Below are 26372 nucleotides of genomic sequence, written 5' to 3'. Positions count from 1 at the left end.
TGCATTCAGCATTGCCCAATCCTTCAAAATTGACTTCAAATTTACGTATATGCTAATTGAGCAACAAAATGCTAATAAAATCAGATGTTCAGACTAAAGTATTTTATATTTTATTTTTATTTTATATAGAGTGGGTCAACATACCATTTTTTTAAGAACGTATACAAATAAAACATCATACATGTAAATGTTTTTAAAAAATGGCACCTAGATCCACTCTATCGTAAAAAGCAAGTTTTCTTCCTTCAATTTTCAAGCTGATCATCAAATGGCCAAGACCGAATTATGTTTGCGAAATACTAAATTGAGTTTCACGGGTATTTGAATGCATAAAACAGGTGATTTCGCGGTGTAGCGGATAGCGAGAAGTTCCTGGAATATAAGTATGTTGAAGTAGGTATTCGATTTCAATGAATCGTGTTATAAATATTTTATTTATGTCTTTATTTACTTTTTTAAATTCGAAAAACTCATTAGACGTAAAGAAAGTAAACATTGCGTTATTATGAATTAAACACATGCACTTAACCATTTAATAGATTTTGAGGCTAAATGCTAAATAAGTTATTTTAAGTATTATGTTTTAAAAAACATGTTACTTTGTAAGGGGGTACAGATTGTGGAATTTAAAACAAAAGATTGGAATTCTTTTTTTAATGTACACGCACATAATAAAATCACTGGAGATATGTAAGCAAAGGAATAAAAATATCTGAAGGTATTAGTCATACACATATTATATCAAATGCGTGATTGTCATTTGAAACATACCAATGATAGGGTTGTGGCCACTTGTGGTCTTATACCTCGGCTTATTCCCCCAGGTTCTTTGGTTAAGAAATTTGGAATCATACATTCTTTGACTATTATGAGGTGAACAAATACGGTCGGGGATGATCTAATCATACAAAGCCCAAAGGGCTTTATGGTAGATTTGATCACGCCCGACAGTATTAATATTTGATCACATCATCATTGTCAAAGAATTATTACTTATTACTTATATTAATAAAAAATCAGCAATTGTACGATATACTCTGTCCCGAGTTTTTGCTTGGACCACTTTTCGTTTGATATTTCGATAATGATAAATACCGTTGTGCTCAAACTACGTTCATTCATGAATATGAAAAATGTCCAGATTATCTGTTTTGAAACGCCTCCTCTACCGCTTCAGGTTTCAATACATATCCCAAAATAGAAAGTCTACGGGGATTTTGCATTGCATCAACCATTAATAAGCCCGGATGATAACGTTGCAAAATTTTGCGAGGTGTCCCGAGTACTTCCGAATGGAGAAAATATGTAAACATTTCCCATTGTAAATCTCCGTAAGAAATTTGTTTTCCTTCCTGTCAACTTTTGTGAGTGAAAAGGGATAATTTATCAATGAAGAGATCTTGGATATTATCCATTTCATCGATTTCAGCTTTACGTCTTTCACAGGTGTGTGTATTTTTATTAAAAATCACCAAAAAGTGATGGAAGCAATAACTTAGGACAGACTATAGTAGTGTTATCTCAGACGAAAAAAATTTAAAAATGTAAATGTACACAAATGCATGAATACAGATTAACTGTTTTTTCATATCTCTAGCAGTGTGTCAAACATAGACGGTTTGGATAGTTTACTGTTAAGATGGAATCCGGAAGCTAGAGATGTATCGCCCTCAGGGCCGAGGTATCCCCGTCTTGCCCCGTCGTCAAGGGAATGTCTCGCCCTCAACAGGGAGATACTTCCTACGATTAATCATCGTTTTGTGTCAAGTTCCTTCGTGGTCTCGTATTGTTTTTCAATTAACTGGGTGTGCATGTGTAAATACAAACTTAGCATAGTACATCGTTAATTTTGTTATTACATCCATCCAGTAAATTGATTTGTGTATATAATTTTTAAGTCTGTTTTACAAAATTCTCATGGATGTATATAATGGTTCGAACCGTCAATAGGAAGATAAGTAATAACACATTCTGCGGGCTAAAGTTGATAATCAGTTGTATTATATGTCGGGGGCACAGGTCCGGGATCAAAAATAAAACGTGTTATTCTTCATCTATCATCCTGACGATTCGGCTTTGAGTCACGAAATTTTAAATGCATTTAATATCACTCTAATTTTTGGTACATTTTTATTAAATTTGCTCGTTACAATTCACATTAGTCATGTGGAATTTATGTTAGGCGTGACGTCATGTCGATGTCGTATGCATGCACTCTGAAGGTGTCTGAATACTGACATTGCAGCACGGGGGCTTTTGAAACAGGATGTCATTGTTTTCTCAAGACAATTCAACATCCGGGATACCGGGAAACATCCTGGTACCGAGAGAAGTTCTCTGGCTGACGTCATGGTGCACGTTTGAACTGACTGTCTGCAATCTAAACCAAAACAAGATACCACTTGTATAATATTATTAGTTAAAAGTCATATCAAGCCTCCAAATTTAATGCAGACTTACCGGATAGTATAACATCTTTTGGGTCTTGAGAACAAAAACGAATCTACAATGGAATGATTCCGATGTATAATATACAAGAAGTATATTTTAGAATATACAAATCTATAATTCGTTAAACCATACATTGTAATGGAATTGGAGCTTTGTAAGATATTGTTACACGGAATATTGTTACACAGTAACCAATACCCAGCTCTCGACGTCATGGAGTCGGGACCTATTTTTGATCAGAGATTTCAGAGCACGTGTTTGGCACCGGAAGCTGTTGAGTAGACTGTGATGGAGAGCTAAAACAGAAGGTGGATATTAATTTACAGTGTATCGTTATTAAACCTTAGTCCTAGGTAACTTAATATGATTATGTCTTTCGTGATGTGTTTGAGTTGAAACCAGTGAATTTATTAAAGTGGACAAACCTGATACTATATATAGTATACTTACGTGTCCTGGTGACAGAGGCGTCAGATCTGTGGTCATTTGATGGAACTCTGAAACCAAACACCGAGAATTTTAAATTTATGTTTATACATTTTCTGATGGGAGAGAGTTTTAAAAAAAAACTAATATCATATTCCCTAATTTTGAGTGTTATATTTAATGTCCCAAAAGGAATACTGTATAGATCTTCCATTATTTTGTTTTAAAAATGTATGAAACAACTAATGTTTTAGTGATACTGCTTGTTTCCTTGGTAATATATATGTACGTTGCGTATCTGGTAAATTTATATGGATTACCAAGTCACTGGTTCCTTTATGTTGGAAGCACCGAAAATAAATCTGAAAACAATCCTTAGAGATTTAGTAGGACTTCATTTCAGGCATGGGTTCTTGTAAGAGTTCTGACAAAACTTTTAAGTATTCCTCGACAATGACCGATTATTGATGAATTCAATCTCATGCCCAGGGGAGCTCTACATGTATAGTAGCCCCGAACATGACGCAATGTTCGTCATTTAGTTTAAGTACCTCACAATTAACAGGCAATGGAAGTGTCTAATGGCCACAGAGCAATAACAGACTACAAAGAAATGTTCGCCATTGTGTGTAGCGGTATGAGGTGATAATTAAGTGCACATACTTTATGATTTTAGCGGAATTGTCGGGAAAAATCACGAACCACAGAATCCTGAAAGATTACTATTCAGTGACGTCGGAAGCAAATTGAAAGGGGGGGGGGGGGTGGTAGACTTATCAAAAATCTTGACAAGCAAAAAAATAAGTAAAAAAAGGTCTTTGGTTACGGTTATGTATAACTTTGCCAAAAAAGTATGTGTTGGAGGGGGGGGGGGGGATGGTTAAGCCTCCTGGTTCCGACACATATGCTATTACTCGGATACTGTTAAAAACAAGATTGAATGTGTGTGTGATATAGGGTATTTTTATACCATACAGTGAATGATATAATATTTAAAACTCTCTGTCTTACGGATGAGGAGTTGGCCATGCCATTAGCAGTCCCCGGGGATGGTGGTAAGCAGAGGAGTGCGGGGGCGCTCCTATCAGACCAATCAAACACCAGCTTTCCTGGAAAAGTGACGTCATCACTACCAGGGCGATCTGAAAATGCAAATCAAACACACTCGTGACGTAATCAAATATTTATGAACATTGTTTTTTATTTATTATTAATGACAAATCGTAGACATATACCAACACTTATATCATCAATCGACATATATGCCATCTCAGCTCTTTTAGTCACAATTTATTGGTTAACCCTTAACACAGTTGACTTTTTTACGCCAATCGAAGTTTCACTGACATGCTAAGGCGCCGGACGTGAATTTGATCCAGTGCGTTATTGAGATAATGAGTCTTTCCTCGTAAAGAATTCCAGACAGGGGTTCTCGTTAGCGCGGGATGTAACAAACTGAGCGCGTCCTTTGTCCCATGCTGACTGATAAAGCGCAATTAGGAGAGAGGAGATCAACAGGCCATGAAACATTTATATTGGTTGTCATCGTTGTATAAATGTTTAAAAAATCTCTCTCTCTCTCTCTCTCTCTCTCTCTCTCTCTCTCTCTCTCTCTCTCCACCCCTCCCCCCTCCCACACACGCAAACATCTATTAGAAATATATCAATGCGCATATATGGATGTACCGTATAAAGACCTATGTCTCATTTAATGTCGGACCAGGGGCGACACGGTTACTCAATGATTTGCATACTATAGTATAATTATGCCAATTTGAAGAAAATAAAACGTCAAAATCTGGTTGTAGTTTGAAATATCCAGGTAACTTCGATCGATGTAAACTTGTATTTTACTGTTGGGGATGTTTTAACTTTCTCGGCATGTATTCAAAGGATGAAAATTCAAAGTAAAATCAAACGTTTTATGGCAAGACAGGTAATAAAGATTATTTGAAAAACAATTAGATGTGGTTTTTTTTTCGCACATCAAAGAATTATAAAGATGGTTTAAATGCATTAAGTCTGTTATCTGCAAATATTATGTTACTAAAAAAGTAACTCACAAAAATCCGACTATACATATTTATACGTATTGTTTTGTGTGTACCAAAGAATTGTTTTAAATGTTTAAAAACCTCCATGGACATGCACACATTCCTTCCACATTCGAATATTATCAACAAGTCAAAATGGACTGGGACCATTGTCATAGGGTTCAGCTAGCCAGGCGTTTGACGTCCCTTCGAGATAGTTTACTACTACACGGATATCACGTAAACCGGTAAAATGTCTATACTGTACACAGGTACTCGATATACTCACTATACCAAAAGTTGCGGGCTAAAATTCTGATTCATTTTATGAGATGCAAATAAAAATTGTCTGTTATGAACTAGTACAGTTCCTGGTGCGTAATATATCTCTCATAGGCAATAGTCAGCGCAATCTGATGAAAATCAGATCCTCGATGCTCCCCTTTATATTAACTGTCCCCACGAGCGTCACTTCGTACATGTATGGTCCACTGGAAATGCTTAAATTATCCGTTTTGTAACAAAAACGTAAAAATTTATACATGCTAATGGCCATTTATCAAACCCTCTCTGTTACGATAAAACAGTAGCGTACCAAGAAACTTCCTGGTGGACAACATTCAGAAGTCGTTGAATTTTCATCGACAATGGATTTGCAGGACAATGATTTAAAATTAAACATACTAGTAACTTATTCGGACGGAATCAAAATCAAAGTTTTTTTTTAATGTTTAGCTTTTAAATATTACCATTTTCAAGAAGAAAATAAAAAAAAGGATAAACTTACCATTTTAATTAGTGGTGTCTTTGACATTCTCTGTGTTGATCGATCCCACTATCTGATGCTTATCTTGGAAATCAACGGAAACTTGCGTACTCCTGTACGTATTGAATTATTCAATAAAGGAAGCCTGGAAATACCGCGGGCCCACATCCTTTGATGGTGAGAGTCACACAAAGACAAAAATGGCCGGCGCCGATCATCAGCGACCTCTTCCTCATCATCGCCGGTTGCAATCATCTATATCATCGATTTCATGCTCGTCTCGTGGGCGATTCCAGAATTATTTCCAGAGGAAGGGTTTGTTTGCCAGGATGGGAGGAGCCCTATTTTTATAAATATGCTATGTGCAATCAAAAAGTATGAAATTTCCAGTGGGGTCCAACTCGACCCTTCCCCTTCATATGGAACCTTTGCCACTTAATTCAGTTTTCGAAGTTCCCTTTAGAATATTTGCTATCACCACCAAGATCTGCGCTGCGGTGGCTCCACCCGGGCTCGATTTAATTAATACAATTTTTTTTTCTTCAACTTCGTTGACATTTTGTGTCTTAGGCCCCATGTTTTGTCATGCAATCTGTATTATAAGTTCAAGATTCGAAATAAACCGATTTTGTATCAACTCAAAAACATTTTCGAATGGAATTGTCATTTTTGAAGGAATAAGGAATCATTCTTTAAGTATTATGAGGTGATAATTTCGGTCGGGGAGTGGTCAAATCCAATAAAACCCGAAGGTTTTTTGGGTTTTAGGGTTCAAAATTGATTCGTAATGTTATCATAGACAAAGAAAATTGAAAATGTAAATATTGTAAAATAAAATTCGTATTTTTGTGAAAATATAAGAAGTGTGTACTGTGAAAAATCAAACAGATAATACAAAATGGCATTTGCCCTCGATTGCTATGACCCAGTGGATATACAGCGTAAAAGATCACGATGAATACAAAAATCGAGATTTTAAGTCGTAAGTTGTAAGAACTTCTGTTTTAACCATTTGTATAATGGTTATTGTTTATGCAATAAATATGTTCAAATCAAATTTCAAATTAACAAATACGTTGTAGTTATAAAACAATCTAATTAGAATTAGACCCTTCATCTCACTTTTTTTTTTAAAATATGGTTCACAAACGATAACCATATATATAACAAAGAGAGATGAAATGTCTAATTTTAATTATTGGTTATAAAGAAGTTATACATTAGGGCAATATTCCGCGCCGAAATAGTTATATGATTTTTGGTGGATAAAAATCACTGCATAAAAAAAAATGAATAAAAGCATGTTTTATTAAGATGATACACAATTCTTTATTTTGTTCGATGCATTTTTTTTTGGATAGAAAAATCATACCACTGACTGTAACTTTGATTATTAGTTTTGGAATAGAAAAGAATATTTTGATTTCTTCAAATTGTTCCAAACTTTAATATGTAATTCATTTTTCTACATCAGGAACTTATATCGCATAGCCCCCTAACTCCGTCACTACCCTAACTCCGTCACTTTCGGGAAACTCCTCACCGTTTAAAATCAAGTACGATTATGACGTCATTTTTTACATGTCAAAAATCTATAATCAAATGTCAACAATTAGCAACGGTTAAATTTAAGAATGTATCAAAAAATAACAGAATTAAACCTTGTTCATTTTATGCACCATTAATTGTGTGAAATCAGCTAAACCTTTTTCACGGGTGCACTAAAATATTGATATTTCTGACATGCGGGCCCATTCGATCATTTACGGTGGTCAGCCATTTTTAGAGAGGTCAAGATGAAACATTTCACATGAAATACATTTTTGATTAAGGTAATTAATACATTTTTTTCAGTCTGCAATAGCCTTTATGCACTACTCTTGAAGATAACGTCAAATCGCTCATGCCGATAATTTTGCCTTATACAGGGTATAGATATATCCGGTATATCGCTATTTAGAATATGCCACATTTCTAAAAATGCAATAAATAAATAATATAATAAGTAATATATTAATTAATGATATAAAATATTTGAAATAGGTAAGGACATAACTCAAACGGAATCCATACATTCTGAAAAGGCCATTGTGATTGTTGTTACATGGACCCATTTTTTATTCTGGCGATCATTTCATTTTGATTAAATTAATTACAATTTAAATTGTATGCACTATTTTCACTTATTATAACTTGGCCTAGATACAAATGGAGTTTTAACTAAATTGTTAATGTGTCTTCATTCCCTCCCATATCATAGAGCATGTGGGTGACGGAGTTAGGTTCATAAGATATAATAAGCAGGCGTGATAAACGTCGTATTCAGAGGGCTTATTTGCATAAAAATAAAAATATTTTTGTTAATAATTTTATAAATTATATTGTTTCAGATTATATTTAATGATTACAAATGATAAAAACCACAAAAAAATAATGTACAGAGAAACGCGGGAGGTTTTCTGCTTATGGTGACGGAGTTTGGGTACTCGGGGATATTCTAGTTCATGTTCCTGGTAACACATAGAATAAAAAATATAGACATGTTCTGCAAAACAATAAAGTATATGTGCTACATGTATAATGATTTTTGTTTTAATTAAAGAAAAAAGTGAAATATTTTGTTGTTCGGTGAATTCATGTACAATTATTGGGTTTTAAAGTGGTTGGAAAAGAATGAATGTCTCCTTGGAATATACAATTGAATGCAGTGTATTTAATCTAGAAAGAATAATGTTACCGTGACCAACCAGGCAACGCTCAGGTCCGGGTCCGTAGGATAGAACCACAGGGGCTTGTGTAGAGAAAAAAAGGGGGTACCTTAGAGGAAAACTATTTTCCTCTAAAGTCACAGATAGAACTACATTCAATCAGACGAGACCTTTCTTCCATTATTTTCTATTTTTCCCCTATCTCCGTAAAGTGAAGATTTATACAACACAGTTCCCTGATTTTATTTCATGTTATACGACATTTTACTTTTTGGATATATAGTATCTAAAATATTGAGGATTTAAGGAAACTCGGAAATATCATGTTCCGTTTTGGGTTTTTTTGTTATTGAAGTCACATAAACGTTTTATTACTAAGCGTGCAAATGCGAAGTTTTTAAGTGTCTTTTTGACGCGGATCAAGTTTCACTTTTACGGCAGAGAATGGTGCTACATGTTATTTGATGACGGATTTAATCATTTCACCAACAATATAGAAAAAAATCATGCCGGTAAGTATATGAAGCGCAGGAGAAAAGTCAGAATACCATAGTTTATCCTTTCAGAAATTCCAAGATCACCGGATTTGTGCAAAACTCACAACTTGGACAACATATGGTAACAAACGTGTCAAGGTTTCACAAGTCGTGTAGAAATTAAAATATCCGTGGCAATTATTATTGTCAACTTAGATCCCTCTCTCGCAGTAGAGGGTCGATTATAAATGAGTGGCCTCAGATTAGCTGAAACCTTCCCCGTGTTACACTCAGCATAATATGCGCTATGATGAAATTTCCATTGTGTGGACAAATAGAAGTTATAGAACAGACTTTTTATTTCAAAGTATATAGCAATAGGCAATGCAATGCAATAGATAAAAGTAACATGCATTGCATTTAAGCAGTATGTATTTCGTAGGATATTATGTATTGGCAGGAAAATCAATGAAATTACTTGATAACTTGTACATTGTAGTAAAGGAAATTCTTCACCAGGCACTTAAAACACAAATATGTTATGATACTAATTAACTTATTTCACAGGCAATTGATACCCTTTCACAATTAAAAAAAATAAAACATTTTAATTTCATTTACAAACGAAAAGTTACCAGGTAATTTATGAAAAAAGTTGTGCATTAAACATAGTTCCGTGTTCAAAATTTTATTCTTTCTCTTTCATGACCTGAAACTGAATGTTTATGATTGCCTAAGGGAGCATATATTTATGTGAATGTGTAAAGAATTAATTGGTTAAATATTGCTTTCTTTCCTTTTAGCCCAAAGGAAAGCAAGGTACTAAGGGTGCCAAGCAGATAGTGGAAGAAAACAAATCAACACTTAAGTTTTATCAGTATGTCATCGGTGGAGTCAATGTTAGTAACTTTTTAAACAGTCATTTTATTGATAGATTTGGATAATAGTTTTGAATAGAATGATTTGAAATTGAGACGAAAACTTGTTCGCTGTCATAAAGTATTTTATATAATTGTAATTTTTGTTGATTTTGGACCTTTCTTTCTTGATTAAAGGTTTTATACTTGCTGTTGCAATATTTTCTCTTCTGGGAGTCCTTCACAGCACTCTATGTGGTAAGAAAGGCAGTCATTATTCATATTATGTACAACCACATAGTAATCAAGATTATGCAAATGCAAAGTACAATATTAAAAAATAAAACCAATTTAAACATGATTGATTTTCTAGTTCCTTTGGCTGTCCTCGGTGGCTCTCTGTCTGGGTAGCTACCAGTTCATGGCCAGCATGGGGCGAGCCAAATACTCGACGGACGGAGGTTTGCTAGACAGCGGCATTGATCTGAACATGGAAGCTGGCATGGCAGAGTAAGTATTCAATGGGAGGCTGTGAGTTGTTTTTGTTATTTTTGGTGTGAGAGGCAATGAGTGATTTCTAGTATTCAGATGAGTGGTTGATGATATTGAGATATGAATGCTCTGTGAGATGCCATAATTATTTACTGCTTTTCTGATTTTTCTGAAATGATGAATAAGCCCATGAAATAAAATTCATATACAGTAAAACACGGTTATAACGAATATGCTTATAATGAATTGACGCCTACAGCGAAGTGATTTTCAATCCCTGTGACTTTCTTGCATGTTGTAAACTTGACAGACATAACAAGTTATGCTGATGACGAAGTAAAATCGCCCGTCCCTGGCACTTCGTTTTAAGCATGTTTTTCTGTAATACGTTGATTGCTTACATGTTACTAATGATATTCCTCTGAAGTTACTAGAAAAATCTTTTCATTAGTTTAAGAAAACTGTCAATACATAGGCTATTTTAACTGATAGTAGATTGGTCTAGAGAGGTCTACTTTGATGCTGATGCTTCTATTTCAGGCATGCCAAGGACCTAGTCCTCCTTACAAGCATTGTGCAATGTCTCAGTCTGGTATCTAACTACTTCTGGATATTATGGCTAATGGTAAGTACTTGATTACTGTTGACAGTGTCTCTATTATCTGTCAGCCTGTAGTTTATAGAAATCTCTTTCTCTTTGATTTCTGATACAATGTCAGAGCCTAACAATGGTATCTGGAAAGTGCGAGACCAGACAAAACCAAGATAAATCTTGCTTCATATCTCTCTGTTCTAGTCCTGTGGATCAGTCTTTCAAGGTTTTACTTATAGGCTCATCAAGTAGAGATGTTATAGGTATCATCTGTTTTAAGTTCTTGGCACATGTATAAGGATTTGGAAAAGAATGCTAGATACAGGTGTGAAGATTACTCTGTGTCACAACACAAGTAGAATATTCTGGAATGAATGTTAAACAGCACTAAGTCATGTGTATAAACCAATAAATGTACTTATAATATAACACCATTTTCCCACAATAGATTTATCTAAATTGAATTCGAAAGTTTCTATTCCATGTTCTTTTTTCAGGCCCCAGGCCGGGCTTTCTATCTCCTCTGGGTCAATATTCTGGCCCCCTGGTTTTTTGCACCACCCCCAGAGGTAGACGAGAAAAAACAGAAGAAAATGGAAAGAAAGATGAAAAGACAATAAGCTAGTTTTAGGAGATTTATTTATTGTTTTGCACTGTTCATTCCTTTTTCTATTCAGAGGATGAGGAGAGTCTGTGATTAGTGTGTAATGGTAATTTTTATTGTAACAGTTTGTGCTGCAAATTTGTTTGACTCTTAAAAAGTTTATAGTAGAATATCATGTTAATTCCTTCATTGAATTAAGTGTGAATGTTTGCAATATTGTAATGGACTGGTATGGTGTCATTTCCCTTAATGGTCACATATTCATTGTAGCTCATGAATTTATAAAAGCAATCTAGGAACAGTCATTTGTGTATAGACTACAACACATAGTATTGTTTTATTAAAGGAATGAGATATGAAGATTTTCACACAGGTGGCAAAGGACAATAACTTTCTGTATACTGAACTTGTCTGTTTATTCAAAAACAGAGACTCATTGGTTTTGAGAAGTTCTCTTATACTGGTAATTACATGTACTAATATACTATTTTACATTGAGAATTAGAGTTTTATTTTTTGAGTGTATTAAAGTGAAATGATAAATGATGTCAATCAAATGCATACCGTAAAACATGCTAATAGCAAAGTGCCAGGGGCAAGCAATTTTCATTCATTATAAATGTAATTTGTTTCATGTATATTGGTTGAGTTCATAAAATAATATGAAACTATCTTCACTTTGAAAGGGAATTCATTAAAAGCATGTGCACTGTAACCCTGTTTTACTGTATTCATGTAATGTCCAGTGGTCTCTAGTGTCATTTGTGTTCAAACAATATGAATATTGTATGAATACCTTTGTAATCAGATTTTCATAATTTTTTTAATTTCTGACAATTATTGAATATTTAATTATTGAATAGAAATTTTGATTTGACATAATCTTAGAGATTGTGAATGTAAATTATTGTTTAAAAGAAACATGTATTTGTAACAAATAAACTTTTTACAAATTTAAATACTGGTACACATCTATACATGGATGAGAAATGTTCAATATCAGTAATAAAATTATTTTAGGGGACAAATTTTGAGCTTTGCATTAATTTATGACAGTTGGTAAAACTGTTTTACATTATTTATTGCGTAAACATTTTTAATACAAAATTTAAAGCATAGGTAGTACAGGAAGTGTCATTTTAAAAACATATAGAATTACCATGTATAAATCCAAGTCAAATACCTTAACACAAATGGAATGAAAAATGAAAAGAAATACCAGACACAAGTTTTTCATTTTTATTTTATATAAAATGCAAGTATCGTAGAGATTAATATAAAAACTCAAGGACGGAATTTGTGTAAATTGAACAGACCCTAGCCTGATGCACCAATATACATGTAAAAGTGCAAGGTATGAACAAGATTGCTGATTTTAACAACCACAGCAGAGCTAACTGTAATGAGTAACATACAGACAGAACAATAATAACAGCTGACATTCACTACCTAATGCATGTACTTTATATATACATGTATTTCAACTAGAGGTACTTATGTATTAAGAGGGATTAAAAAAAAACCATTGCACAGTTAACGTCACTCGAACACCAGATAAACACCATCCCCTCACAATACACAAAAATGCCGCTATATTTCATAATTACCACATATACATGTATATCACACTACGCAATGATTGTATTATATACTGAAATTTATAAATGCATTTCATCTACAAGAAAAACAAACCAGACTGGCAAGATGGACCTGCTGGAAGGTTTAAAAAATACAAATCTGTATTTGATTTCTTTCCTGTCAAAATATGTTAAATATCGCATGCAGGATTCAGATCTTTACAATTAATATCACCTGATGATGATGCACATAAAATCATGACTTGTGTAAAGTTCAAGCTGATGTTTTAAGTCACCAAGTCTGGGGCTATGAGTCCATGTCTCTGTAGAATAAAGCAGACCCAGATAACTTTTCTGAACCCCCAGCATCAAACTCTTGTCGCTGTGGGCCTCGGGAATACCCCTCTCGAGTCATATTTGTGTTATCTCGGGAGAGGTTCATGGATTTTTTGAGCTGTTCGTAGCTCCAGTTCATTTGCTGAATTTCATTTTGATGTCTACGCTTGCTGTCTTCCAAGTCTTTTAAGAGATGATCGTTGGTGTTTACTAGTGACCTGCAAAAAATCCCAAAATCAATGAGGCATTGACCAAAATAACAGTCATCATAAAGAACTCATTAAAGAAGTGAATTTTGTTAAATTTCTGTGATACGATCTGACTTGTGGCTGGAATTTCTCTTCAAACTTTTGTTATTTTGAGATATGAGCTTCATATAATGTCAGTAAACATGAGCTGAATGAGACTGAATTGTGACACCTTTGCCCCAATATCCATACAAACAAGAGAATTAATAGGTTTGAGCTTTTATATCATTCATTTTAAAATAAAAGATTGAATTGGACTGACTTGTGGCTCTGTTGTAGCATGCTGGCCAGCTCCTGAACCTGCCCAAACTGCTTCAGTCGGATCTGTAACATCTCCACCTCAGACTTCAGAATCTCATTCTGTCGCTGGATATCATCTGTAAAATACATTAATGCAGCTTACATGACCTCAGATATTGATAAACAGTGTAAATATATAATAGATATATCAAATTTGAAGGATTTATACAATGTATGCAAACTGAGATCTTGAAACTTTCTGCTACCTGTAGAATTACTTGTGGATCATCAAGAGGAGTGCATATATACATACACATGTAAATAAAATGTACCAAAATTCTGAAATATCTTCGAATGACTGAACTAACTTAAAAGTTGCATTAATTATGCAGACCACTGAAATTACACACATCCTTATAGAACATGTGCATACATACACCGGTACACACAATAAAAAGCTACATATTCTAGTGATCTATAAGGTCTGTACCTAGCTGGGCTGGATTGAGGCTAGAGACTGTTGTGTGTTTTGATTCTTCAGTTTCTTTCAGTTGAAATGATAGCTTTCTGTTTTCACTTTGATATTTCTGCAATTTTTCTTTAAGTTGATCCTGCCAAAGAAAAACATTCAGTGAAATACTATTGAAGCAATCTCAAAATTTAAGTGTATGTACCAGTACTCTATAGGTAAATGTCGATCAATTTTAGATTTTTTTTTTTCAGAGGAAAAAAAGATTCTGCTTTAAGAAAGGTAAGAAAATGTGAGCCAAGCAAAAAAATCAAATCTCTACTCTATACAGCTTAAATTGAAAGATGCCACAGCTTGGCCCACTATGCCCCACTTACCACATCTCTGTAGGCCTTTGTAAGGGAGTTTTTCAACTGTGTCTCATTGACGGAACTGTCAGCCAGATTAGCTTTGGCTGCCTCCTCATACTTCCGTAGTCGATAATTCTCATCCTGGAGAGTTTTTAAATGACCTTGAAGCTTTTCCCTCTCTTCCACCTCATCCTCAGACTTCAGGAAGTTTTCTATCACACCATAGGCCAGCGCTGTAGGGGTATTCAAGGTTGATTTAATTTATTATTACTAGTGTTGTCAAGTTGTTTTTTTAGTAACCAGTTACTCGCTTACTTTCCGATCGAGTACTTGGTTACTCGAATGGTTTTTCGATATAGTTTTCATATCTATTATTTATCCTATCTCCTTTACTTATCAGTAGAAATAAAATATTAATGTACTTTTTTGAACTTAATTTACAATTAAAAATTCAAAAACGCACAAAATCTAGTAATCTACATAGAATTTTACGTCCCCTGCTCTATTAAAATATTTCCACGGTTTTGTTTCTGCAGCAGTGTCTTGCTAAATAATGTTCCTCTCACTTGTAAAGGTCTAAATGAGGTACCCTGTATTTATAACACGTCTCTAGTACTTGTATACCCCTTTATAATCAAAGCTATCAATTATGTAAATTGTGCAAACTAATCTAAACAAATCAATTTGTGAACCACGCAACAAGTAAATGTGTTTGTATGCATAGAATGCCATCTATAAATATTTTCTGTAATTTTATCATGTAAAATGTAATTTTATCCAAGTAACTAGATACCAGTTTTACTATCTGATATTCCTATCATTGGGTGGTTAACTGAGTACCAGCTAATACTAATCCTTACAGATGCATCGAGATTGTTTCACTTCAAATGTAAAGTATAGCTGATTCTAATATTGATTCCAATAAAAATGTGCTACTTTGCATTCACTAATTAATATGCTATTCAAATATATTGACTATCAAAGATCTACACGTAAATGTTTTATAAAAAAAGAATTCAGGATTGTGAAACAAACAGTAAACAAAAATACAATAGTTTTGGGGATTTAAAAAGCATGAAAATTGTTTGGATCAAACAGGTTGGAATTAATTGATTTTGCAATTTAACCTTTGAACTTGGCATGCTTGTGGAGGGATTTAGATCCATTCCAGTAGCGGTCAACTAGATCTAGAATTTTGAAGAGGAAGGCTCTATTCTCGGGGGTTTCTGGTGCCATTCCTCGCGTGCTTCCATTTATAGTTTTTGATTCATCAGGGGATCTTTGATGGTCTGTTCCATTCACTCTATGAATTCCAAAGTCATCCTAAAAATGAAAGTCAATTATCTTAGCTTGTCAGAGTTGTTTAAATAGTGTTTTACTTAATTAACAGTTGAAAATTCAGAATATGGACAATTTTTTAATCAGTGGATAAAAGAGGTTGAGTAATAAACAGAAGTCTTTTGATTAAGTATTTGATTTCAGAAATCATATGTCCAACAAATGCTTCCATAGCTGATAATTACAATTTAGCCATATCAATTACAAAAAACAGTAAATACACTTGATTTCACAGAATTTCTTGCTCCAAACAGAAACTGTGTCAAACGCTTGCTACCTACCTCTACTTTCCTGGAGGGGGCGCTGTTTGATCGCTTATGCGCATCTTCCTCCTCTCCCAAAGATCTTCTTCTCTGGGTGGGAACCCTGGGCGGGTCCTGAGTGAACTCCCTTTGATTTCTGTTTTGATCTGCATGAACCTCTGAAAAATTCATAAATATGAAGTTTGGTTGCAGCAATTGAATTAACAATAAAAAATGTTTCTATCAATAAATACAATCCTGCTACTTTATTCAGTATCATGAGTTTAAATGAAAGAGTGTCATGATTTGAAACAGCTCACTGGGAATACAAATACACTGACAAATGATTGCCTCTAGCACTGACCTGCATTGGGGTGGGGGGTGAAGTAGCCATGACTTTTGAACTTGTTGTAAGCTTCTGCCTCATCCTCATACTGCAGGTTGACATCATGTCTGAAACCATAAAAATTCAATATTCCCTTCATCTATATAAAATATAAACCATTTGAGAATGTGGGTGACACATGTGGGTTTCTCTGATAAGGCACAGATAGATTCAACATCAGGATTGCAGTATCTAAATGTAATTTAAATATGGTACAACAAACTATCAAATCATTAGATATTGCCTTGTCTTACCTAGATTGTGGGTCATCATAAGAGGTCACATTCACCACAGGAATGTTGGGATATTTCTCCGCATAAGTCTTTAATCTCTCATCCACCTCTACAGGGGCTGGTGGGGTGAGAGGCCTCTACGAAAACAATGTTTATCTGATCTAATAGGGTTTTGATCTCAAGGCTTACATTAAATTCTGTTATCATTCAGACTTCTGCCCCTTTCATACCAGTTTAAGGGAGGGTATGAAGTCTGTTCAGTTTGGATATTACATTGTACATGTGCATTGTATTATTTAAATTTTAAAGATCTGAGAAAAAACTATCAGCATTACTTTTATAATCATATATCAATTGACTTGAAATTCAGAAAAATCAAGAATCTCCCAAGATAGAGAACTTACCTCCCATGGACTGTCTGTTTGTTCTGTATCCAAACTTTTTAACACTGTGATTCAAACAAGGATAATATTAATAAAAACTTCAACCAGTGTACCATGTATTGGTAATTTGAGAAACTTTATTAAGAAGTCAATGAATTGATAGCAATTGCTTTGAGCATGCATTATTCATGCAATAACAAGCTTTTGAAATAAATCTTCAAAGCATATGAATTGAAATAAACATATGAAAAAGAATAAAGCTAAAAATACTAACCATCCAATGAATACTCCTGCATCTGGTCTTCTCTGGCAGATGACCCAGTTATAGGACGAGGTCGACTAAGGTCACCACCTGACCTTGCAATGAGGTCGAGAACAGCCACATCATCATCATCTAAGGCTGAAAAAAAGTTTAAACTGCTATAAAAAAAATTACCATCTATGGTATACATAAGAACATTATATCAAACTCATTACATTGTACCACTCTAGATGTTCAGAAGCAGTCATACCCACAACTCCTTTTCCAACCCCCCTGACCATTTCCGCCCTTGGGTTTGGTGCTCTCTGGGCAGGCTCCTGTTGTGGGGGGTGGTGGGTCATCTCTGTGGCCTGACTGGAGCTGAAGTGAACCAGGGCAGCCTGTCTCTCCCGGTCCCTCACCCCTCGGTCATCTGATCCAATGAAAACATCAAGAGGATTAAATTATTGGAGATAGACAAAATAGGCTTTTACAAGAAAAATAGTTTTCTCTTTGCCTTACATACTATGGTACATGTAGTAAAACAAGTACGGTAAACATTTTCCCTAAATGAAGCCAATTTCACATTTTGAGTGTCTCCATTTAATAATATAGTTATTGATAGATTACAGTCTGAAATGCAACCTGCAAAAAATTGGACACTCTCAACAAGGGGTCACTCAAAATATTTTTCTTGGAATAAAGAGCCACCCTGATCATTCAGGCACACAAATCCTCACTTATCATGTTATAAAAAAAAATTAAAAAAAATATTGTGACTTTAATGATGAGATAGCATACCCAGTTTCTGAAGATTTGGTAGCATATGAATCATATAGAGTCTGTAATCTGGCTCAGTCCGGGTAACTGGATTCAGCCGGAGATCCAGATCCTTCAGATTTGTATTGTATCTGAGCCTCTTTAGTTCCTCCATTGTCTCTATATTGTTGTAATATCTTGTCACAAGTTAAGGGTCATAAGTACATATCTTTCTTGTGGGCATTAAATTCTTAATCAATAGGAGAATCTACAGAATTCTAAAATGTGTACATGTAGAAGTTAAATAAAGTTATTCGCAATTACTTTACATAAATAGATGTACTATAACTTTTTAATGATTTCGCTTAATTTGGTAAAGGATACAAGTTTAACTTTTCCAACAGTTTTAAATGTTCCAATCCCTGCAAAAAATATCAATAAGTGTAATTGCTAAAAAAACAATCAACCATTGGTGCATGTACTATTTACTAACCCAATGTCAACAGATTATCAAAACTTGAAATTGAAAGACATTGAAATCATCCATCAGAAAACAAAACACAGAATTTTTTTAACCTGAAGGCTGGCAAGGGAATTTCTTGAAAGATCTAGGGCCTTTAATCTGGAAAACTTCCGCAGAGAATTTCCCAGACAAACAACTTTTTCATGATAAGTCCCTGGCAGCGATAAGGCTTTAACATCCTCTGAAATAATAAATCATAAATTTTGACTCATAAATGTATGACCTAAACAGATAAAGAGAGAATTACAAAAGTAATAATAACTAAAAACAAACATGTAATTCAAAGTCTTTTTGATCATGTTGATAATTTCAAAACTAAACAAATCAGATTGAGGGCAAGTCAAATAAAACAGACCTGTAGTTGTTTAGTTTAAAAAAAAACCTTAAAAATTGCCTTGTTATTCTTTAGTTCTAGTAGAATTTACAGGAGCATTTATTTGCCAAAACAAAACAAAAATTAATTTTTTTTTTATCAAAAATGAAAATAATGGTAAACAGATAACGTGTTTATTGGACTGGCAATATATAACGGCTACCTGTAGTCAATGGAGAACAAAGAGTGTACAATATATATTTTACACAAGAGCAAATTGGAGAGTACCGGTACATTTCTATGGTGTTCCGATGGGGCCACTTCGACCTTCGCACTTTCGGTCGAAGATGTGAGAGTGCGAGTTGCGTAGGCGAAAGTGCAACGGCGAAGCGCGAAGATGCGATGGCGAAAGTGCGAAGGCGAAGTAGCGATACTACAATCGCTCCTTCACCTTCGCAACTTCGCGCTCTCACCTTCGCACTTTCGCCTTTTTTTATTACATTCAGAAAGTCACGGTCGATTACATAGAATTTAATGCAGGCACCGTACTCGCCAAGGTTTTCCGATTAATCCATGATATTTTTGGTACACATGCGCTAGGCCATTGTGCTTACTATGAATGTTTATAAATATTTTAATGTGTTTGCCTAAACATTATATACTCCATATAAAATGTAATGTCCACCATAATGAATACATATGCACTTCCAGACTCCTGTCACTTACCAGCTGTCTGTTTACCGTGGATCAAACACAGTAACATTCTAATTTCATTATGCGACACTTCTTGCTCATGTATGGATCAAGAGGGGGAGAGGGGGTCCGCCCCCCAGAAAATTAAAAATTAATAACTTCACACATGCAGTATAGGGGGAGAGAGGGTCCGGATCCTATCCCCCGGAAAATAAAATCTCCAAAATATGTCTCGGATCCCCCCCCCCCCCCCCCCAACAAATATAATTATCCATCGACCCCCCCCCCCCCCACCCCCCCTAGAAAACGTTATGGATCTGCGCAAGCTGTTAAAAATAAATTCTAAAAAGTTCATCGTCTGCCTCAGATGTCCTTTTATACAGCTAAAATTGTCTTTAAACGATAGAGAGCTCCACAATTATAAAAAGGCGAAGGCGAAAGTGCTAAGATGCGAAGGCGAGAGTGCGCAGTTGCGATGGCGAAGGTGCGATAGTAGTATCGCTTCTTCGCCTTCGCAACTTCGCATCATCGCACTTCGCCATCGCATCTTCGCTCCTTCGCCTTAGCAACTTCGCACCTCAACCTAAAGGCGCAAGTGCGAAGGTCGAAGTGGCCCCATCGGAACACCATACATTTCTGCTTTTATGGGTATTTATTAAGTTTCTTCAAAGTAACTGATAATTTGTGAGAACCCTGGTTCTTTGAATTTTTCTTTAGCTTATTGCATAAGTTCAGCTTAAGAGATATAAAATACAAGAGGTTCAGTTTAAAACATTGAATTTATTTTTTGAAAAGTTGCGTAGAAGCCCCATGAGCAACTCACTAAAAAAGGGGGATTGAGGACAACTATCAAACCTTTCCACTTTGGCCATAAAGGTTCAAGCAAGATATATCCATTCTTAGTAAACAAATAAAACTTATTTATTGATATACTGCTGTCCATTCCCCTAGCTTCTAACTCTGCCTATGAAAATGGTCTTACATTGTCAATAAATATCTTCGGATGCCCTGATTTATTAATGTAACAGGTATGTTTCCAGTGTATGTTTCAAATGTTAATTGACTCTTAGTTTGACATTTCAAACCTATATCAACAAGCACCTGTTGTTTACCATGTCTGATAAGAATCAATGACAAACCACGTGTTATTTAAAATGTCAAAGAATTTTTGGTGTCACCGCCGAACATGTTTAAACTTGTGCACATCACAATTTAATAACAATCGGTAACCCATTAAACTGATCTCCTGCACATATTGCAACATGGTCATTCATTCAGAGAATTGATTCGGTGTCTTCAGTTTAATTAAAAAAAACAATCGGTACATACATTTTAAAATATTTTAGAAAACTTGAATAAGATAAAGCTCATATCTGAAGGAAATGGCCATTGAAATGAGATGGAGTTTTTGCCATTCATGATTTCTGTGCACGCGATCTCGGCATCTGTTTTTGATTATTTCAAACACTTCTAGAAGTTAAGTTTCTTACCCAAGTTATCATGCTGCAGATTTACCCGGTTTCGAATCACTTCTTCTGACAAAGTAAGCGCCATGTTTTCAAAACAATGTGTAATGCTCAGTCTGAAGACTGGATGAATCCGGAAAAGAAAAAGAAATAGCAATAGATATTATGCAAAATAGGTAATGACATTATTTGAAAACAACGTAGGTTAATATAGATTATAAATATTTTCGATCATAAAGATATAAAAAATTTAGAACTGATTAATCGCTTGTATCGCTTTAAATTTTATCGGGTTCGATGTTTCATAAAACTCGATTCTCCAAACTTGTTCATGCCTGGAAACACTTCCAAAGATGGTAAACAAGTTATGACAGAAACACGGCACATGGTTTAAAATCAACACAACCTACCAAAATGTCGAGTTTGGAAATCGTTACGGTAATATACATCCGAATCTGTAAACAAGCACATACTAAATTTAATATAGATTTTTTAGGTCAACTTTCTATAGTTAAATTTTGGAAATGGTAAGTTGAATTAATAGATAATGGTCATCTACAGGGTATGTATTATATTATGTTTTACAATGTGACTGTTTAGGGTTAGCACAGTGGAAACTTCATGTCGCACACCATTGTAAAGTACCTCCCATCGACAAACCAACACTAGCTTGCACAAAGAGTTAAAACATAAACTTATTAGCAGAGAGGACATGGCTTAATTACTCTGAAATACTTAATAGCAAGTAACGTTACTAATTACACATAACATGCAGAGCCAGATACTTGATCCACCGTTACAATTCATCGCAGGAAATATAGTACTTGTTAACTATGACGTCATAGAGTTATACTTTCTCTTGCTTTGTTTTGTCACTCGACAGAATGCAAAGAACTGGAGGCAAGTAGGTTTCCACCAAAGTATGTGCAATACTCAAGTACTGAGTTTACAAACCTCATGAACCATAAATTATGTGTGAAAGTTCAGTCAGTTTTGGTATAGCACTATGGGAGCTAGAAGGAATGCTGACATGCTGTCAAGCTCCTTCTTATTCCTGCAAACTGGGTTTTAGAGCTTACTTTCCTTACTGTTGCATTATGTCAGCAAGCTAAGATACATGTATGCTGTTATACAATAGTAATGATTTAGTTTTAACTTTTAAGAAAGCGATACCTCTTTATTTTTATATTGATTTTTTTAGAACTGTTTACTCTATTGCATTTCAGAAAGAAGTGGACAAATTGTATAAGTTTAGAGACCATTTTGTTGAAAACCATGGAATTGAGAAGGCAGCACAGAAAACAGAAGAAGTCAGTAAACTTATGAAGGAAACATTGCAAGCACTGGAAACTCATAAAGGTATAGTTACCATATTCAGTTCAATTATTCTTGTGTCATTTTGATGGTTATTTTACATAACAGAGGAAAATAAAATTATACAGTAAGTGCAAAGTAGGCACATAGCTGCAGGTTTTTAGCTCTATGGGAAAATTCGGGTTGACATGCAGTTGAGCTGAAGTTCATCCCAAAAATCCTGCAACTTATTGGGCACAAAAAATTGTGCAAGCTTTCGACTGATTAACCTTATATTCTGATACATTCAATGCAAAAAATTAATTCAAAATATTGCTCAGACATTTTACCATATATGTTATCTCTTTACTTGCCACTAGAATTCTTTTAAACACAATTACCAGTACTTATCCCTGTAAAGTGAAGTTGTGTGTTTTCTATCCCCGAGCCTTGGCGAGAGGAAAATATCCCTGCATGGACTGCTTTAGTTTTCTATTAAGCAGAAAAATATTTGCAGTTTTTTTTTCGTGCTTCATGGATTGCGGTTTTAAACTTTCCTCTTTTTCAGACAGCATCAATGACAAGGCAGTGTTCTTCATGCTACAAGGTAAAACCCTGAATGTCCTCCCCTCCTACAGCCCTGAGGCCGAGGAAGCTCTGTCCAAAGCTGTCAAGCTCGACCCCAAGCTAGTGGAGGCCTGGAACCAGTTGGGAGAAAACTACTGGAAAAAAGGAAAAGTTCCTTTGGCCAAAAATTGCTTCACGGGAGCCTTGAATCATGTAAGGAACAAATATGAAATTTAGAAAAATACCTTTGATTTTGATTTATTCCTTAATTTTTTTATCCTTTTCTGGTAATGTGTAGCAGAGTAAATCCATTCATTGCAATATATATACACTGTATAAATTCATGCTACCTGTGTATTCACTATTGATAAAAATGGTGTAATGGATTACATATTTTCTCATATTCATTTAATATGAATACTAGTATCGTAGTATATGGGTGTTAATTTCATGTTGATTTCTTTCAGTCAAAGAATAAAATATCCTTACGTAACTTGTCAATGGTGTTACGGCAGATAGGAGGAAATCCATCCGAACGAGCTAAGCAGGTAGAGGAGAGTGTGGAAAAAGCCAAAGAAGCAGTACAGATGGACATTCAAGATGGAACTTCATGGTGTATGCACTTACTAAAACCTCAGTAATACATGTATGAACATGTATATATCATTGTGCCATACTTTAATATTTGGGCTCTACATTATTCCTCTTCAATTCTAGTACATGTATGTACATGTATTTTACTCGTAGTCTTAAATTACAAAATGAATATTTTGACTTTGCAGTGATTTTAGGAAATGCCTACATGTCTCTTTTCTTTGCTGTTGGCCAAGCATCACAAGCTTTGGATCAAAGCATGAAAGCTTATGCCCAAGCAGTGAGTGACTGAATCCTCTGACTTTGATAGAAACATACTAATAATTTAGACTTTTGTAGAAATATATGCCACAGTACTAATGATGTTAAAACTGATTGTAATAGATATCTATTCTTACTTCTATTCTTATTTCTTACTGGCTATAAATGCATTATTTTTAAGAAAAATGTATTTTTTAAAATTGGTAATGCAGCAATTTTAATTCTAATGTTTAAGGCCATTAATTCTACATTTTCAATTTCACAGGAAAAAGACCCAGTTGCAAGAGATAACCCTGACCTGCATTTTAACCGAGCTGTGGTAAGCTTACTACATGTACCGGTACATGTACATTTTTGTGCAATACTTTTTGCAACAATATACATGTATGTGTTAGTGACAGTATTACAAATATCCAGATTTAAATGATGAGACATATGTTTCATGCTTAGCATCATAGTTGATTTTATCTTTAACATAATTCCAGGCCTACAAATATGAGGAGAACTACCCCCAGGCCTTGGCTGGGTTTTCCCGGGCGTCCCAACTGGACCCTAGCTGGCCTGACCCCCAAACCCAAGAGGCACATCTCCTGACCTTCCTATCTAATGTGAAAGAGCTGACTCAAGCCAAGGTAATATCCTCTCAGTGATACAATTATAGGAGCATGCTATCAAATCTTACACTTACAATCTTTTTTATTAAAGAGGGAAGTTATCTCCCTTGAAATAGCAATACTTTTTCTCCTAAAGACTTGAAGTTGAGAGAGATTCAATTAATCATGAGTTTATTAATTTATTTAGTGTAAATGTAAGAATATGCATAAATTTAGGTGCTTATTGGCATGGTGTATTGTTTGTTGTTTACATCTTGTAAAAGCCTTATAAATAAATGTATTTTGTCTTCATTTTAGGGCAAAATAAAACCCAAAAGGTTGCAGACTATGATTGAGGGATTAAAATCCTCGGACCTTGGGCCGTACAGCGGAGGTACTTATACCAGCCCACTAGGAAAATCAGTGGATTTAAGCAAGTGTAAATTCAGTGAACTGAAGGCAGAAGTCAACCACAATAAGGTCATTCTGGGCAAGGTTGTCTGTACCATAGCAACCAGTGAACCCGTGCCTTTGTAAGTTAATATATGCATGGAGAAATATATTTGATCTCTTAACATTTTTCTTTTTTCTATATTATAAAATTAACAGAATATGAGATACTTGATAATTTTATGAACAAATTTAATTTAGCCATCAAGAGCAGTTCAATAGAACAGCATGGGATTTTGACATAGAGGTTGTTTATACCTTTCAGTACGTTTTGTATGGTGGACGATGATGAGATTTGCTTACCGGTGACTGTGTACAACATCGCTCAGGGGAGCGGGGTCAAAATAGGGGACAGTGTTGCTATTCCTGAACCTTACCTGCAAAATGTCAAGGTCAACCATAAAAACCAGGTCAGTTACTGTATTACATAGGTCATTTCATGATAGAAGTACATGTATTTTACTTACATTTAGCAGTAGTAGATCAGTTGCTTTTGAATAAAGAAAAATTAATTGTTACCAGACATTGCATTTCATTTAATGTCCAAAAACATACACTGGTGATAGCTAGCATTTCAAATATCAGAATTTCTTTATCATCAATCATTTTGGATTTTAACTTTTCCCAAAATTTGAATTGATATGCTTTTCATATAAAATTTATTAAGTTTAAAGAGTAAAAAATTATTGTAAATTGCACTAATCATGTTAATTAATAATTAATATTTTTTATGACAGTTAATTTTTTTTAAATTTTCTATTACCCGCAGGAATTTGACTTTAGAAGCATTCGAGTGAATTCACCAATTGTGTTAGTCGTGAACGGGAAAAAGTTTGGGATTGACAAACAAGCTCCTTCAGTTCTGGCAGTGCATGCCATGTGTGACTGATTCATCTCAACGTTCATAAAAAACTGATCATCTTACAGCTACATGTAGCTCTAAATGGACTGTATCATCATGCGTAAAGCATTTCTGTGAAAATTCGTCATTACCATTAGATTGATATTTTAATAAATGTACTAAAATGCAGGGCAATTCCTTGCATTAATTTATTTGCAATAAAAAATTTTCCATGACATTTTGTTGGTTTTTTTCTCTTTCTTATCTATGCCATGATCATGATTGTATTTCCTATGCATTTTTTGTTAAAGTTGTGTGAAATTTATTCGAAAATATCAAAGTGATCAGTTTTTAGCCAGCTCTGCTGAAAGCAGAGTCCTGGCTATAGGCAGGCAAATCGCCAATGTTACTATAAATAGCACAACTTCAAAAGTAAACAAAAAACCAAACAGCGTCAAGGTAAAGCTTCGGCTATACCAAATATAGTTACACAAAGAGCCACGTTTTGTCAAAAGTGTTGGCAGTTTGTTTCTTTTTTTTAAATTTCGAATGAATTGTCTATCTTTTTTAGT

The 26372-nt window shown here is 34.6% G+C and overlaps 4 protein-coding genes across 4 annotated transcripts; 2 read left to right on the top strand and 2 right to left on the bottom strand.

The window, feature by feature from the left end:
* Positions 1-2116: 2116 nt before the first annotated feature.
* Positions 2117-6019, bottom strand: LOC128187042 (uncharacterized). The gene is made up of 6 exons (XM_052857118.1): positions 5698-6019; positions 3889-4019; positions 2902-2948; positions 2650-2747; positions 2461-2503; positions 2117-2380 (listed from the first exon to the last, which is right to left on the bottom strand). The coding sequence occupies exons 1-6, from the start codon at positions 5722-5724 to the stop codon at positions 2163-2165; spliced, it is 564 nt and encodes a 187-aa protein (XP_052713078.1). The 5' UTR covers positions 5725-6019; the 3' UTR covers positions 2117-2162.
* Positions 6020-8762: 2743 nt separating this feature from the next.
* On the top strand, positions 8763-12484 carry LOC128188612 (transmembrane protein 208-like). The gene is made up of 6 exons (XM_052859779.1): positions 8763-8896; positions 9664-9759; positions 9916-9975; positions 10091-10227; positions 10750-10834; positions 11299-12484. The coding sequence occupies exons 1-6, from the start codon at positions 8891-8893 to the stop codon at positions 11419-11421; spliced, it is 507 nt and encodes a 168-aa protein (XP_052715739.1). The 5' UTR covers positions 8763-8890; the 3' UTR covers positions 11422-12484.
* A 146-nt stretch (positions 12485-12630) lies between these two features.
* LOC128188610 (centrosomal protein of 72 kDa-like) lies at positions 12631-21347 on the bottom strand. The gene is made up of 15 exons (XM_052859777.1): positions 21226-21347; positions 18783-18910; positions 18591-18628; positions 18249-18403; positions 17719-17880; positions 17481-17606; positions 17228-17271; positions 16845-16960; positions 16570-16658; positions 16245-16384; positions 15753-15948; positions 14653-14858; positions 14297-14417; positions 13829-13943; positions 12631-13536 (listed from the first exon to the last, which is right to left on the bottom strand). The coding sequence occupies exons 1-15, from the start codon at positions 21287-21289 to the stop codon at positions 13290-13292; spliced, it is 1947 nt and encodes a 648-aa protein (XP_052715737.1). The 5' UTR covers positions 21290-21347; the 3' UTR covers positions 12631-13289.
* A 140-nt stretch (positions 21348-21487) lies between these two features.
* Positions 21488-26036, top strand: LOC128188611 (tetratricopeptide repeat protein 5-like). Its single transcript, XM_052859778.1, has 10 exons — positions 21488-21639; positions 22428-22560; positions 23063-23274; positions 23529-23676; positions 23844-23935; positions 24182-24235; positions 24402-24548; positions 24828-25042; positions 25225-25369; positions 25729-26036. Exons 1-10 carry the CDS (start codon positions 21616-21618, stop codon positions 25846-25848), a joined length of 1290 nt encoding a protein of 429 aa, XP_052715738.1. The 5' UTR covers positions 21488-21615; the 3' UTR covers positions 25849-26036.
* Positions 26037-26372: the final 336 nt, after the last annotated feature.

This window comes from Crassostrea angulata, chromosome 6 (genome assembly GCF_025612915.1).
Source record: "Crassostrea angulata isolate pt1a10 chromosome 6, ASM2561291v2, whole genome shotgun sequence".
NCBI classification, from domain to species: Eukaryota; Metazoa; Mollusca; class Bivalvia; order Ostreida; family Ostreidae; genus Magallana; species Magallana angulata.
The sequence above is the reverse complement of the archived record's forward strand: the minus strand, read 5'-3'. Positions and strand labels throughout refer to the sequence as shown.